Below are 15,720 nucleotides of genomic sequence, written 5' to 3'. Positions count from 1 at the left end.
GAAGGACGGCAAAAACATCTTTTCGATCTACAAATGCCTTGATCGCGTTTCTCTGTTCCTCTTTCAAAATGAATGCGCTGTCGATGTCTTCTAAAACAGACTCAATGGCAGCATCTACACATCTCAGCTCTCCAGCGGCAGGCATGTTTGTTGAAAACAATGTCAACTCAAGTTCACTTTGATGACGTAGTTGATTACGTTACCGTTGATCATCTGTCCATCATCGTATAAAGCCCGCCCTGACAATCTGATCTGTCCGGATGATTTCAAACCGGGCATAATTTCTCCACAACGGAGCGACTCCAGACCGAACTTCCCGACCTCAAATGTTGTGGGCGGGGCTAAGTTCGTCTGGCATCCAGGCTAGTTGTCTGTGGTACTGCAGATATGTGATCCACTGTCGCACAGAGTTTGCCTTTGCCCGTGAAACTCTCCTCATCATCCCCCTGTATTTAATCTGTTCTCCATCCGTCTCCCCAGCTGTCGCTTTATGAAAACACCCCACACATCACTGTGTATTGATAGCATCACCACAGCTGTGCATCAACCTCCCAATCACCCAGGAGAGAAAACCTCACCAAACCCTGCACAGACACCCGCAATGCACTGGCACTGGCAATGGTGGGAAAGAACAATGTTTTACCAGTTGTGTAGTGTGGGCCTGACTTTCCCCACACCTCTCACAGGGAGCAAAGCAACTCCTAATGAGCAGGATGAAGGCTGTGGAGCGGGCGGAGGCCAACAGAGCAGAGTCCCGAGCCGCGCTGCAGAGAGATGGTCCGCTCTGCTCGACTGGATGTTGTCTCTCCTCGAGACGATGGGTCAGTTGACTGCTTCTCTCTCCGTCTTCTCCTCAGTTCCCTCCTCTCCCCTTTGCTGTCAGATGGAGCGGGTGTTATGCTCCATCCCTTGTCAGCTTCCGCCCTGTGTCTTTCTGTTTTGTTCTTTCTCGTCTTTCATTTCCTCTCATGTCTCCTTCCCTTAATCAGCACTTTTCTGTCTCTGGGCTTAATCTCGGTGCATCGTCTTGTCTGCTCGCTTCTTTGTCCTTTTAGAAAAGATATGTATTTAAAATCTGCGTTGCTTCTTTGGTGTCCTGTCACTTCATGTTTTCGTCCTGTCTCCTGAGCAGAACTTCCGTGAACCCTTCCTGTATTTAACCTCTGCCCAGGGGTACGACTTCTCATCTGAATATTCATGGTTGTCATCTGTGGTTGTGAGAGAAAGAAGGAATAACTGCTGATCGGCTAAACTCGTTGGACCTCAGCGTTTCCCACTTATTATTTAGAATGTGACGGCTCGCCATAATTGAATATGTCCTGCCCCAGTTTCATTAGGAACCCGAACTTCTTTTTGCAATTACAGATCTCGGACTTGCTGGGTTGTATAGCCGTGTTCAGCGCTATTTGTAAATGTAGCAGTGTCAAACCTTTGCCTTACATTCAATTTTAATCTGTGAGAGCAAGGGGGCGAATCACGGCGTGGCTTCAACTGTGGTGAACTCGGACCAGCAATATCAGCAATATTCGCTGAAGATCTGTGTACCTGTCACTCGTAATCTGTTGTTTTGTGAGAGCGGCGTTCTTGCACGTGCACCCCTGCTACTGCCATGGATTGAGAAAAATTCTGTGGGACATATAATATATACCCCCAGCCAGAGACAGACGCACACACACACACACACACAGACACGCAGCAATGTAGATGAGAGGAAAGGGCTGTTCCTTGATCCATGTATTGTTTCAGGAATCACCAGAGAGCCCTTCTGAACTGGGTCACTTTCATTTCGCTGTGATGGAGCCGTTTGGTGGAGAAGTGGCTGCCTTAATTGGCTTGATTATTTAGGCATTGCAGTACTTTTTTGTTCTTAAGTGTGTATTAAGGAGAACCTCAAGGGAGCAAAGATGCAAAGTGATGCATTTTTGGTCCAAGGCAAGCTCATTTACTCTGATCATCTCTGGTCAGTTACCTGTAATTAACAGTTTGCCAGTTTGTCCTTCACACCAAAGTCACGTCTGTGATTTGTGCTTTTCCTAACAACACTGCAGACGGTTGAAGGGCAGTTTGAATTATCAGCGTTTTTTATTTCTTTAATGTATCACAGATGTTTTGTCCCATATCAAATGAATTAGTGTCTTGTTCACTTGCAATGTAGAATAATGATGTTCTGGTCTGACTGTAACATGTGGGTACTGCTTGTAGACCCTTGGGTTGGACATGTGCAGGTCAGCTTTCAGGAAAATATTGTGGTTTTGTGGGCAGGGTGGGTTTAAAAGTGACTTGTGGCCTGTAAATTATTAATAACTTACAGTTACATTGCATATAATAAGCTTTGCATTATGTACTTGAATTGCATGCTATACTATGTTGTCCAACCCACACAGCCCATCCCCCTCTATAAATTCTCATGTTCTGTCAAATATAGGGAAAAAGAGGCTCCCGTTGCCTTTTTATATTTGATTGTGACTTTTCTATGAAAGGGTCGAGTCACATTAAGTCATTTCCTGTTTAACGCAGCATCGCGTCCTCTTTCACGGAAGGTCCTCTGTCTTCAAATGGCTCCTGTGTCCCGTGCTCTGTCCTTTTCACGTCCTTCCGCATTTCATTTCTGCCCGCTACCTGACTGACCAAATCGCATTGGTAAACCTTCACTGCCAACACCCGGTACTTAAGAAAAATTATCTCAAATCACATCACATTGTATCATCATATCTTCAATTTCGCGGCCCCCGATAGCTGATTGGCTGGCCAGGTAGCTCCTCGCCACAGGCAGGGAAAAACAACCTTGACCGGGCGTGATTACACCTTCCTCTCTCTGTCAGTAAATGTGTTATGTCGCAGAAACGGTCCAAGGTCTGGCTTTGCTAAAACGAATGGTGGCAGAGTGTGGTGCAATATTTATGACACGAAAATAACAGGTCCGGCCAAACCTCGAACCTAATGAACCTGTTAGCAGTACACAATGTTGACCAGAGGCAAAAGGGCTCTGCTGTGAGAATATAGATATTTTATTTAACTCTCTTATTGTTACAACTGTATTGGCTATAATATAAGAAATATGAATAACCCTCAAGAGCTTTTATTTTTTCACAAATAGCAAAAATCAAACAAAATTTCTTTCTGTACTCTTATTAATGGTGAGTTTTGGTTCCAGTCCGGTATGGCAAAGTACGAGTTTGTTCATTGTGTCATTCATGCGTTTTTTTGTGTACTTCTGTCTCGTTACCCGTCTTGTACTGCCGACACAGAAATGAGCAGCAGATTGCTTTAGTGCACCCACATTATCATTTTATGTGCAGAAAACCGATGAAAATGTGCAATAAAAATGTTTGTTTTCTCATCTTTACAAGAAGCAATAAAACCCAAACCACCTCTTGTGTTTCATTCTGTGTTTCCGGAGGAGGAACGTGGCGTCATTGTGCGAGTGGCCTGACGGGTTTGGATTTTTTGGGAAAGTTCCGGCTCTGGCTCTGCTGGGTCGGGCTCCCGTGGGGGTGTTTTCAGGGGCAGGCACTTTCACTCTCTGGATGGTGAATTGGCTGACTGCTTGAATAGCTCTGTGATTGGCTGAGGTCGGAGTTAATCATAGGGAGTTTTTTTGTAACTTTTCAGAGGATCAGGTGTGAGGATGTGCCGTCTGGCTTTTTTTCTAATTAGTTTTCCGGTGGTGTGGCTGCAGTTGGAGGAGAAGTTAAAAACTACTCTCGAATTACTGCTTACCTGAAATGATGAAATGTTTGAATCTGCTGCTCTGGGGAACCACAGCTCGCTCGACTGGGCTGTGTAACCTGTGGACACTGGGATGAAATTGCGATGGATTGCTTAATGCATAGATTTTCCTGCGAAGTGGCAGGAAAACTGAATTCAGTGCAGGAATATTGGATCCTGCCACTACCACTTAAACCACAGTTATGTCCGGGCCACACTGGATGCTGAGCGGTGTGGGTGTTTCTCACAGAACGTCTTGCTTTTGATTTTGGTGCCCATGTTATCAGGTTGGAGCGGCCAAACTGCCATTGAGTTATGCCCTTTGGCCATAGTGGAAAAAAAAGAATCAAAAATACTATAAAACAAATTACATTTAATGTAATATCTGTATCATCACAATCCCTCCTTAATCCCTTTTTAACCTTTCTAATCGCATTCGTTTTGGAGTGTAGAAAATTCAAGTCTGTAAAAGTGTTAAAATCCCAGGGGGAGCTGACTGCCAATCTTCACTGGTTCACCAGGAAATATTCAAGTTAATTTAATAAGCGCAAAACCAAAGGGGAAAGTATTTAAACCCACGTCCACTTTGTGTCTCGCTAGCTGACATCCGAGAAGTGTGAAGGTTGAACAGCCAGAACCGCTCGCTGTCGCCGAGAGGTTTCGTTTGCGGCGTTTATTGAGGCCTAAGCTGCAGACACCTGCATAATGTGTTCATTAAAGTTCCCCACAGAAAGACACCAGTCCCAATTTGGGCCTCATTTGTCCAAGGCTTGCGTCGGTTATCAGGCATCGACTGACACGCAGGGACGCTGCATTATTGTGTTATTTGAGGCAGCACAGCGCCGCTGAGGCGTAATTTACCAGCCTCTAATCCACAGTTGTATCAGGGGACGTGGAGGTGAGCAGGGGGTGGCACACAGATGGAGCAGCACGCACACAAACGCACACAAACTAACCCATTCAGGTCGGCACAGTTCATAAAACACACAAATGATAACCATGCACTTTTGTCAGCTTTGACACGGCTTTGTTTGTGGTTTAATGGATGCACTGTGTGTGTGTGCGTCTTCTCCTTTTATCGAGTATCTGTGACATCAGGTCTCACCAGGACATCGGCTGAAATATGAAGTCGTAAAGTCTCGGCGCCCCACATGCACCAGCTGATGTTGAGATGACAGCTCCTGAGCCGTGTGTTATATAGTCTTGTCTAGGATGCACAGGCATGTTTGCTCTCTGTAGAGAGTGGATCCTCGAATCCGAGGAATGAGAAAGACTTTCAGGGGGAGCTGATGTTGGGAGGAGCAAAGACGAAGAATCATCACTTTGATTCTTGTGTATTTCCCTAATTTCCATATGTAAACCCCCCCCCCCCCCCCATGCATTCTCATTTTGAAAAGAACAGTGTCAAATACGTGATGTATGGCTGCAACTAAAGATTATTTAAAAAATGGATATATATGTTGATTATTTTTTCGAGTCATTTATTTATTTATCGAATAAAAGGAGAAAAGCTGCATTCGAAAGGGCCCTTCTCTATTGGGATTATAATGCTATCATAAACCTTAACAGATAACAGGAAGGAGGAAGGAAAACACATCAGGGTTTATGAAGCCAAATGCGCCAACATGCTTTTACATAATGACCCCGAGATTAGACTGAGGGGCTAAACAGGACCAGACACCTCTGCATTGTCAGAGAGTAAAGTAAAGAGGATTACATGAGGAGACATGGAGGGAGGTGGAGACAATGAAATGAGTAGCATGAAGAGGAAGAGATGGAGGGAGTCGAAAAAGAAGTTCAGGGCTTTCCGAGATGGAGCAGTGAGCCAGTTGGCACTAAGGTACAGTACACTGGTACAGTCTAATGATGCCATCTATTTTAACTACAGATGTTAATTTGAATGAGTCTGTCTGCCTGACTTAAACATGTAGTTTAGGAAAATTACAACTTCAATATTCAGAATGAATATTCACTTTTTTTAACACAATGCCGGAGTAAATGACTTGATGAGTGATAAGATAAGATGTTGAGGAACATATATGCTACTATGGGAAGTTACATTACATGGTGTTTTCTTACCTACCTTGATGTTTTCCTTCCTGTTTGTCTTTCTGTCACCTGAAGCAACCTTATAAAAAACTGCCTATGAAATCTTGTGGTGGGATGGGGCCTGAGCCAAGGAGGAACCCATTCAAATTGAATCACCCTCAGGACTGAAAACAGGCTCCAAAACCTGAGCATTGTTTGAAAACGACCTAAAACCTAAAGGGTTATGAGAAACTTACATTCTTCAGCCTCTCAACCTTCTTCCTGTCCCTCCGATCACTACTGCACAAGCTCTGTCTCCAAATGTGCAATCTGCCCTACACCCCATTAAACCAGAGTATAACAGTGTGAGTCTGCAGGGAAGCTTCTAGCTTCTCCCCACAGTCCAGTGGACTGTCTGCCTCGGCACTGGACCAATATGTGACTCAAAAGGCAGAGTTGGAGCTGGGGATTGTGGGGTGTTTGGCTTTGTAAGGGGGGGGGGGGGTTGCCCTTGGGTTGTGTTTGGGAAAGATTGGCCATGGCGCAGTTAGAGGACAGGACAGGGGGTGAGATAATTACGTTACTTAACAGCTCAGGAAACTGCAATACGGTGACGATAGGTGACCCGTTCTGTGTGTGTGAGTGTGTGTGTGCGTGTGTGTGAGTGTGTGTGAGTGTGTGGGTGTGTGAGTGTGCGTAGAGGAAATCCTGCAGGGGATTCTCTTCACATTGCCTGCTAGCCCAGCAAAAATGGAGAGGGGGAGCCCCAGCAGCAGGTCTGCCTGCAATGGCAGAATCCCACTGTCATTTTACATTTGCTCTCTCAGGGGAACACTGAGTGCTGTACGGCCGAGACAATGTTACTCTGCTGTCCTCACAATTGAAGGTAAACCTTGTATCACAAACAGGAAGGGATTATTCTTTTTCTTTTGTCTTTTTTAAAGCACTGTGGTCACAGTCCAGTCTGGTTTTGCAAGTGCACTTATCGGGATTAATATCAATTTTGAAGTTTTAATAAACATACTTTGAGAAGAAATGGAGATGTCATTTGGAGTTAGAGGCAGTATGACTGGTCTTCCGCAACGTCTTAATAGGTTTTAGATCAGTGATTTTCAACCTTTTCTGAGCCGCGGCACATTTTTTACATTTGCAAAATCCTGGTGCACTCCACCAACCAAAATGACACAAAATGACACTCTATGGCCTAAGATTTATGAAATAATCTTTGATTTAACAAAACTTTATTTAACAGAGACATATTATGCCCATTTCACCACAGTTGATATGGCTCTTTGGGGTCTTAATGAAATGTCTGTAACATATTTTGGTCAAAATACCACAAGGATCATTTAGAACAGCACCTTTTTACCCTGTCTAAAACAGACCCACTCAGATTTACCTGTTTTGAGTGCCAATAGTTACTCCCGCCGTTTACCCGCGCTTCATTGCATTTCTTCACTTTGACATCCAGAGCACTGGGCAGAAATCTCATCTTGTCAACACCCACCGTGGGCCTTCGCGATGCTTTGTTTTAATTAAACAGTCGGATTCCCCTGGTCCGCACCAGTTCTAAGTCAGCTGCTAGGCGCCAGCCGAGGCGCACCGCCGGAGGGGGCCCCCCCGCGCGAACGGAGGGTTCCCCCAGCGGGTGCGGTAGCTGAGGTGATCCGCGAGTCGCAGCCGCCGACCGCCGTACCCGGTCCCCTCCAACCGGTCCCCGCCTTCCGCACCGGCGACGGACACCGCCCCGCGGTTCCAGAGAAAGAATGCCCCCGCACCAGCGACGACGTGAGGCGCCCCGGACGAGGACCTCCCCCCCGAGGCGTGCCGCACACCGAGCCTCCGGTGGCCTGGAGATGAGGGCGACACTAGATATTAGATAATAATTTCCCACGGCACACCTGACGATCTCTCACGGCACACTAGTGTGCCACGGCACACTGGTTGAAAATCACTGTTTTAGATTGAAACACTTATAAATTCTTTACCTTTACAAATTGTAATTTGGTTCAAATTGTACACATATATAGTTGTTTATGTTTACAGCAATAAATCTACAAAAAACTAACATGGAACTGATGACACATTTGATTTTATTGTGCAAAGACTATGAAAACCTGCTGTTTCTGCCCTACTTGCTATTACACAGTCCCGGTTAAAGACCATCAGTGATCACACCTTTTCTGTGGAGACCCCCACTCTTTAGAACTATCTCCCAGGGGAGATTTGTCTGTCAAACTCCTTCTCTTCTTTTAATATCTTGTTGACCCATTTTTTATGGGTGTTCTGTGTGATCTTCAAATTGCCTTTAATTGTTAAGACAAATCTATTGTTATCTTTAATTCATCATTGGAAAGTGTAAGTAAGTACTTCTCCTCCTTGACCTTCTTCTGTATGTCTGTCGTACTTGACATCAGACTTGAATATAATTCAATTTAGTCTTAGAAAGTCTTAAATTTCACTTGTTGTAACCTGCACAAATCCTGCACCAGGGAAGGTTTAATTGCAGACTTTGAGACCTGTCTTGCCAATAAACTGAATTCAGAGGTCCATGAGTTGGACCACAAATTGCCATGTTTCTGTCTCGTTGTGAAATAGGAATCTAAATTGCGTGCAAATGGTTGTTTGTCTCACTAAAGCTGCTTTCAATACATGCACTGAACTCCGGAGGAAAAAGAGTGGCCATACATTTAGACAACTTGGAACGACAACGACATTCGAGGGATATGGGGATGAGACCAAAACAAAAGCACGTAATCTCCGCAGTAAAATGTATAAATAATGTCCTTCCTCCTCCATGCTGACATTGGCCCCTGCACTCCTCAAAGGATGAGCGATAGAGATAATGGATGGATGCGTTATCCAAAGTTTGCATGCAATCACGTTCGCTGACGTAATCTTGCCCAACTGCGTTCTGACCGTTTCTTTCTCCGTTAGACTTGATTGTGTGCTGCACGTGCCTTGTATTTAAAAGTGTGTGTGACCGGCTGCTCAGATGCAGGGGGCGATGTGACGGCAGTGACGCAAGGTCCTGACTGACTCAGACTGTGTCACAGCTTCTGTACGTTCTTGTCGCTGCCGAAGGAACAGCACGGACAACCTCGCTCAGTTTGTCTCTTTAAGACAACATCACTTCAGAGATGGTGGGGTGGGAGGGAGGGAGGGAGGTTGGGGCTTCACCCCAGCCCCCGACCCGGCCCGGATCAGCCTTGCCCAGCGGTGCAGCAGGGGGTGATGAAGAGAATGGGGGAGACTGGGGAGGAGGAGACTTTAAAGCATAGACGTTGATGGAGGGATTTGAGTGAGAGAGGGGGAGGGAGAAAGAAGAGCAAAGGGGAGGGTTTAGGGAAATAGACTTGAGAGAAGGAGGGAGAGAGAGTGTGTGTGTGTGTGAGAGGGAGAGGGAGAAAGAGGGAGAGAGAGCGTGTGAAGCACACTGCCAGCGCTCACTCCGTAATGCACTGTGAACAGGGACAAGCAAGAGAGTCGCACACACACACAAACACACACACTCACATTTACACACACACGCACACATGCTGCCTCTGTCACACGCTCTCACACCCGTACACCTTCACACTGTGCTGCTCCTTCACACACACGCATGTACACAGTTCCCCACACGTGTGCGCTGAGGCTGAGAGGTGTCTTGTTCCGGGCAGACACACTTTCCCCTCACACACACACACACACACATGGACGCACACTGTGCAGCTGGACACCACAGAACAAGATCGGACGACTGTCACCCACCGTTGGAGACTCTCACATGAGCGCCGGCAGGACACCATCTACAGTAAGGCATGGCTACCTGCCAGCATACCCCCCCTCCCCTCCCCTCTCCCCCTTCACCTCACCTCCCTCCCTCTCTGTCTCCTTCCATTCATTCATCCCTCGTTCTCCCAACTGCGAGGTGGCATGCCTGGCTGAAGGACACAGCGGTGCGCTCTGCTGTGGTGTAACGCGCTGCCGAGAGAGTTGGAGAGCCCGAGCCGACAGAGGGGATAGATAGACTCACTGCACTCCCTCCCTCTGTCTGTCTTTCAGTGTCCCCCGTGTCTCCATTCCTGTGCTCTCTCGTCCATGAATGTCACCTCTATCTCTGGGAAATGCTGGATTTATCAAGCCGACTGTCTGTTTCCCCTTCTTCTCTTAGGGTGTGGGTGAACCCAAGGGGGATGCCAGTGGAGCTTAGAGGGAACGAGCCGCACTCTGTCCAGCAGCATCTGTCCGCAACCCTTTATCCTTGTCCCAGCTTGCAGAGCTGATACCTCAGGTCGGATGTTCCCTACTTCTTCTACTTCTTTCGACGTGACATTGTTTTGACTGGAGACATTTTTCAGGTGAGGAAGGAGAGGAGCAGCAGTGTGTCCCGACAGTGTCACTCTTGTCATTTTGGAGAGTTGGTATTCGGGCGTTTGTTGAACCGGATCGGGATCTGATCTCCGGGACTGTGATTTTATTTCATTCTTTTTTGAAAAATGTCAACAACGTGGCACAGGATTGAGTCAAACTTCAGATGTGCCAGGACAGGGAGGTGAAGGCAGACTTGGACTGGGACGGAGGCATCAGAGGACAGTGATTGCATCGCACTGGTTTTTGGGTTGATAACGACATGACTTGTCTGAAAAGAGGAACAGCGACGTACCAAGGCTTCACCTGAACCGAACTCCAAACCAGAAAACAAACGGAGAGACATTTAAAGGCAAACCCACTTCAATTCAAACATCTGAGAGCGAGAGTTGTCTGTTTTAGCTGGCCCTTTGTGGAATCCACCCCTCTTTCCTCCACCTCCATCTCTTCCTCCCCTCATCTCCCTTTCTCCCGGCCGCTACGGTCCTTCCTCCGAAGCCCCCTCCTCCGCTCTGCACCCCTCCCTCAGCGGTGCTCCGTCGCCCTGGGTGAGCGGGAAGGGGGGTGGCCCACGGTACCCCCCGACACCTGGGCGCCACCGAGCCGCCAGAGGCTGGTGAGGCGGCGGCAGGGTCAACCCTGGGAAGATGGCCGCTCTCGCCAGCTCCCTCATTCGCCAGCGCAGGGAGGTCAAGGACCCCCAGGCAAACCGGCAGATCGCCAGCAAGCGCAAGCCGTGCCCAAAGAGCAACAAGTCGCTCTGCCAGAAGCAAATCCTCATATTAATATCCAAGGTTCGATTATGTGGCAGTCGAGGGAGAAAAATGGAGAAAAGACCAGGTGAGTTCCCAAAGGCTGTTCTCTTAACTTCTTGTTTTCCAGTTTCTCCCTTCCTTCCTGCTTGCTGTTCATCTTCTGCTCTTCTCTGCCCCATTTTCTGGCTGCATTGGATAACTGGATTTTGAGGGTTGACTTGCCAGACCACAGATTAATCCTCAACTGTAAAGCCTTAATGGAGAACATCCACGACTTGCAATTTGTAGTTCAGGACTTAATCTGAATCTGGGAAACATCCCAGTCCATCTTCCTGGTGGCTGTACACATCATGTCTTGTATTTATGGTAATACAGGAAATAGACAGAGTGAATTCCTGCTTTATTGCGCACAAATCTGTACCAGAGGCTTGACCTATCCTGAGCTGTGCCTGTGTTGATGACATTGTTGAGGTGCATGTCAACACATCCACACACGAGCAGGTAATCTGTGAGCACACAACAAAGGTGTCTCATACATACGGTGATTTACGGTGATATAAAAATGTCAAGAGGCGTCTCATTTGCAATTCTGGGAGCCATTACTCTCCCTGTGCTTCCCTCTGGGCAAGCGAAACACGGTGTGGCCTAATTTATCTTGTGTGTTTGTCTGTTAAATGTAATTGGAAAATTGTTCATTGGAGCTAAATTAGACAATTACATTTGATTTATGTAGAATTTGGCTTGAAATGACAATCACCACATGCAGTACAGAAAAATATATCATTTGTATTGTGTCGAAACAATAACGTTGTTTCTCAGAAGTTCTATTGACTCAATGCAACTTTGTGACTTTATCTTGAAATGCATATATATTTTAAAGGTATGATAGGCAGGACTGAGCATCAAACAAAAATACACACATACACACTGACACACAAAAACATGTGAGTCGCCAGGGCTGAGTGATTGGATTGCACTCATCAATTTTGGATGATCGTATTGCGATTGGCCAAACCACCTTGAGGAGGTCAGGGACACATTGCAGCCCCTTTGAACACAAGTGAAAGTGGGATTGCATTGTCAGTCACATAAAACCAACATATGAGTGGACATGAGTATTCATGCACAACTGTGAGGTAGATAGTCGGCTGTCAGCCATTAGCCGGTAGACACATGAAACTATGGATGTGATGCATCTCGCAAAGACGAGATCCTTGTCAAAGACAGGTCATCCCCATCTTTGTGTGTGTGTGTGCGTGTGTGTGTTTGTGCTCACACATACAACGAATGGAAGGATTTTCACCAGGCTTGGTGGGATTACAATGTTGGGGGTTATCTCCACTTTAATAACTTTTGGAGCTAATCAATAATGTGTGTACGTGTGTTGGGGGGGGGGGGGGGGGGGGGGGGGTATGCATGGTATGATCTAACAGCAGGACTGGTGTTCAATCAAGGTTCGCCTGCTACTGAAACCTGTGTGTTTATTAGGCGAACTCACGTGTCTTTATTTGTGTACCTCCTGAATGATCTTGTCCTCACCTCACCATCCTGCAGACACGTGTGCTCCCTTTCCTCACGTCTGCCTTTCTGCAAACCCACATACAGTACAACCTCTATGAAATGGTGTGTGTGTGAGTGTATTGTTTTATATTTTATGCTTCTGTGTGCCAAGTTCATAACGATAATTAGGTGGGAAACCTCTAATGTGGGAGGCAACATCTGCCATAGAGGCGGCTGCACTCTATATTGTAATTACGGGTGTAAAATATATGTTGGACAGGTCATGGCAGTGCCAGCTCTTTGGAAAAAGGCCACTTGTGCGCCATACCCATACTTAGAAACCATTTTCATCCCAATGGCCTCAGTGCTCCTCACACTCTTCTGGATTAATTATGGTAATTGTGGCGACGAGGTATGGAATCTGTGATACGAAATGCCAGCTCCTCCATTTCAGGCATTTAACAGCACAGGAGTCAAGGAGGAGTTAAGTCTTGCGTGTGACGTTGTGTGTCTTCATCTTTCTCTCAAGCAGTGTCCGTATGTGCATTCACCTTATGGAGGGCACTGCTGACCCCTTCCCAAGTGTGTGTGCACGGAAACTGCTGTATGTGTGTGTACATCCTCCTCATGTGTGACTTTCTCCCTCCCTCTCTGCGCTTCAGCCTGAGGCCACAGTTGACCCCTGGCCGGGAAAAAACAACTCAAATATTCCTGAGCCACCACCTCCTCCTCTTCTTCCTCCGCCCCTTCCTCCTCCTCCTGGCAGGGCTTCAGAGTGGCCTGCTTACAGCTTGCCTTCACTTTGCCTCCAGCTTGCCTCCATTGTTTCTACTGCCATTGTTTGGCTTCTATTGGCTTTCTCTGCATCCAATGGCTTACAGTCTCTTGCATTATGTAGTATTTCGGTTGGTTGCCATTGTTTTCAAATGGCCTCCATTCTCTTACTCTGGATCTGGTTACCTTCTGCTGGCTGATGTTGACTCTTGACTAAAATTTCATCACGAAAATACAGACAGAAATTATATAATTTGGGGACCTATGCATAGTGTTTTACAGCAACTACTTAAATGTAGCATTTGCTGTTTGCTACTTTTATCTGCAAGGAGAGACGCACTTAATAGCACCAGAGTAATACACTCAATGGAAAGTGTCATACCAGTAGTGAATAGGCTGCCTTCTACGTCAGTGCAATACCAGTAAAGGTAGTACTAGAACTAATTGAAGTAGTCTCAGAGCAGGGGTGAAGTTCTACTTTAGAGATGGTGCTTCATCTTGTTTTGTGTTTTCAACCATAACACACTTTCACCCTTACTGTGTTTGTTTGCTTTTGAATTCTGCAGGGAAATTCTGTTGCGTTTTGTATTTTTATGCATAAAGTGTGTGTGACACGTTCATGTTTCCCCTAGACAACAGGAAGTCACTTATAAAGGCCATGTGAGGCTAGCCAGGGAGAGAATTGAACCTTAAGACGCGCATGTGTGTGTTTGTGTGTCCCTCAACATTTACAACCTGCCTGTATGTGTCCCTGCATGACACACATACCTTTCCATCTTATGTCCTCTCTTACACTCTCATGCCTTATCTCTCACCTCTACACACACACACACACGCACACACACACACACACACTATAACCCTCACCTAACCCATACTAATGATGCCCCAGCATTACAGCCCACTCAGCTTATAACAAGGTCAGCTTGCCCTGCACACACAGACACACACACACACACATTCACACACACACACACACACACAAACTTACTCAAGTTTAGGTATACACACATCTTATGTCTGAAAAGAAATGCACTCACACTTGTACAAATACAAACTGAAAAATACACCCACACGTTCATGTTCACAATATCACAACAAAAACAAATAATGACATTTCATGATAATTTAGGTAGAGAGTGTGGAAGCGAGATAATTTTGTCCCGGCTTTGTGGGTAGCGTGCTCTGTGTGTATTGGGGGGGGGGGGGGGGGGGGGGGTTCTGATATGATCTAATGAGGATGTTAAGCCGCCTATTCGATATCAAAGTGAAACCAAAATAGCTTGTGTTGTCCTCTGACTGCCTGCTGGAGCTGCTGTGGAAGACCTCCTCTCTTCTGTTAACAGGATAGAATAACACTCTGAGTTGTTACTGCAGCAAAGGGGCCAAGTGTTCATCCAGCTACTGCAAATTGGTTTGTGTGTGTGTACGTGTGTGTACGTGTGTGACAGTGTGGAAGAGAATATGTGCACGTTTGAGTCGGAGACGAATGACAAATGACAGTGTGACAGTAGTCAGCACACCCACCTCAGCCACAGTCCACAGAGATTGTGTGTGTGTGTGTGTGTGTGAGAGAGAGTGTGAGGCTCATTGTTGTGCCGTGATTCATCAGGACACATCAGCTCCTCTCATTAACACACACTGATTTATCAATAATGTGTGGCAGCGTTTGGAGAGCACACATTGAACCGGGGCGATTTACTGCCTCATAGACCGGACACTCTGGACAGGCCCCACCAGGGAGGACTTTATCTTGCGCTCTCTCTCTCTCTCTCTCTGCTTTCTCTCTTTCTCCTCCCTCCATTCAGTCCGTCCTCTGACCAGCTTTCTCCTCCGCTCCCTATCTCACCTCCCTTTCTCCCACATCTTTGATCATCCCGTCCCCCTGCCACCCCACACGCTTGTCTTCTCAAGGACATCTGGCTTTCTTGTAAACGTCTCTCTCCACCTGTGTGTCTGCCGGTCTCTCTCCACTTGCTGTATATCCCCCTGTCACTAATCATCTCATCTTTGGGCCAGTCACTTACTCGCTGGATGCTACCATGGCAGAGATACTGTAGCTATTGTGCAGCCAGGTTACGTAACCTCCGTTCTATTGTTAATGGCTCAGCAGCTAGCGTGATGCAGGTCTAATGTCATTTGTTTAGTATTCTTCTCATACGCGATGCATCTTCATATTTCTGCCTCAGAATGAGAGCCGTAGTTTTGGTTGAGGAAACAAAATGGAATTTATTAGCGTGTAATTAACAAGTGGCATTGGATGAAATCCTTTGTTCATAGAAATTGTTGTTTTCTTTAATTGAACATGCGACAGGAAAAAATGAAATGCTTTGTAAATTTCAGAACTGACAACCTGACAATCAACCGTTGCTTCACGGAGAACCTGATTATGACTTCTCTCCTCTGACGAACACGTATAGCACCACACATGCCTACTGGCTTGTGTAGCTTATTCTGAAAAGGCCAATGTACAGCATGTGTAACTGAGGAATAATGATGTGACTGTACCATGAGCCTAAACGTGCTGCGCTGACTCACTCCATGCATTGGGCTGGTCGGGGTTGTCTTCTCTGTAGCACCCAGATAAAAAAATAACAGGTTC

General features: G+C 46.4%; 1 protein-coding gene across 2 annotated transcripts in view; it reads left to right on the top strand.

The window, feature by feature from the left end:
- The first annotated feature begins 10,736 nt into the window (after positions 1-10,736).
- Positions 10,737-15,720, top strand: part of fgf11a (fibroblast growth factor 11a) — a 69,792-nt gene continuing 64,808 nt past the window's right edge. For both annotated transcript variants that reach the window (XM_062384169.1, XM_062384170.1), the window contains exon 1: positions 10,737-10,929. In XM_062384169.1, the coding sequence (XP_062240153.1) occupies positions 10,737-10,929 (193 nt within the window). The remainder of the gene's footprint in view (positions 10,930-15,720) is intronic.

This window comes from Platichthys flesus, chromosome 24 (genome assembly GCF_949316205.1).
Source record: "Platichthys flesus chromosome 24, fPlaFle2.1, whole genome shotgun sequence".
Classification (NCBI taxonomy): domain Eukaryota; kingdom Metazoa; phylum Chordata; class Actinopteri; order Pleuronectiformes; family Pleuronectidae; genus Platichthys; species Platichthys flesus.
The sequence above is the reverse complement of the archived record's forward strand: the minus strand, read 5'-3'. Positions and strand labels throughout refer to the sequence as shown.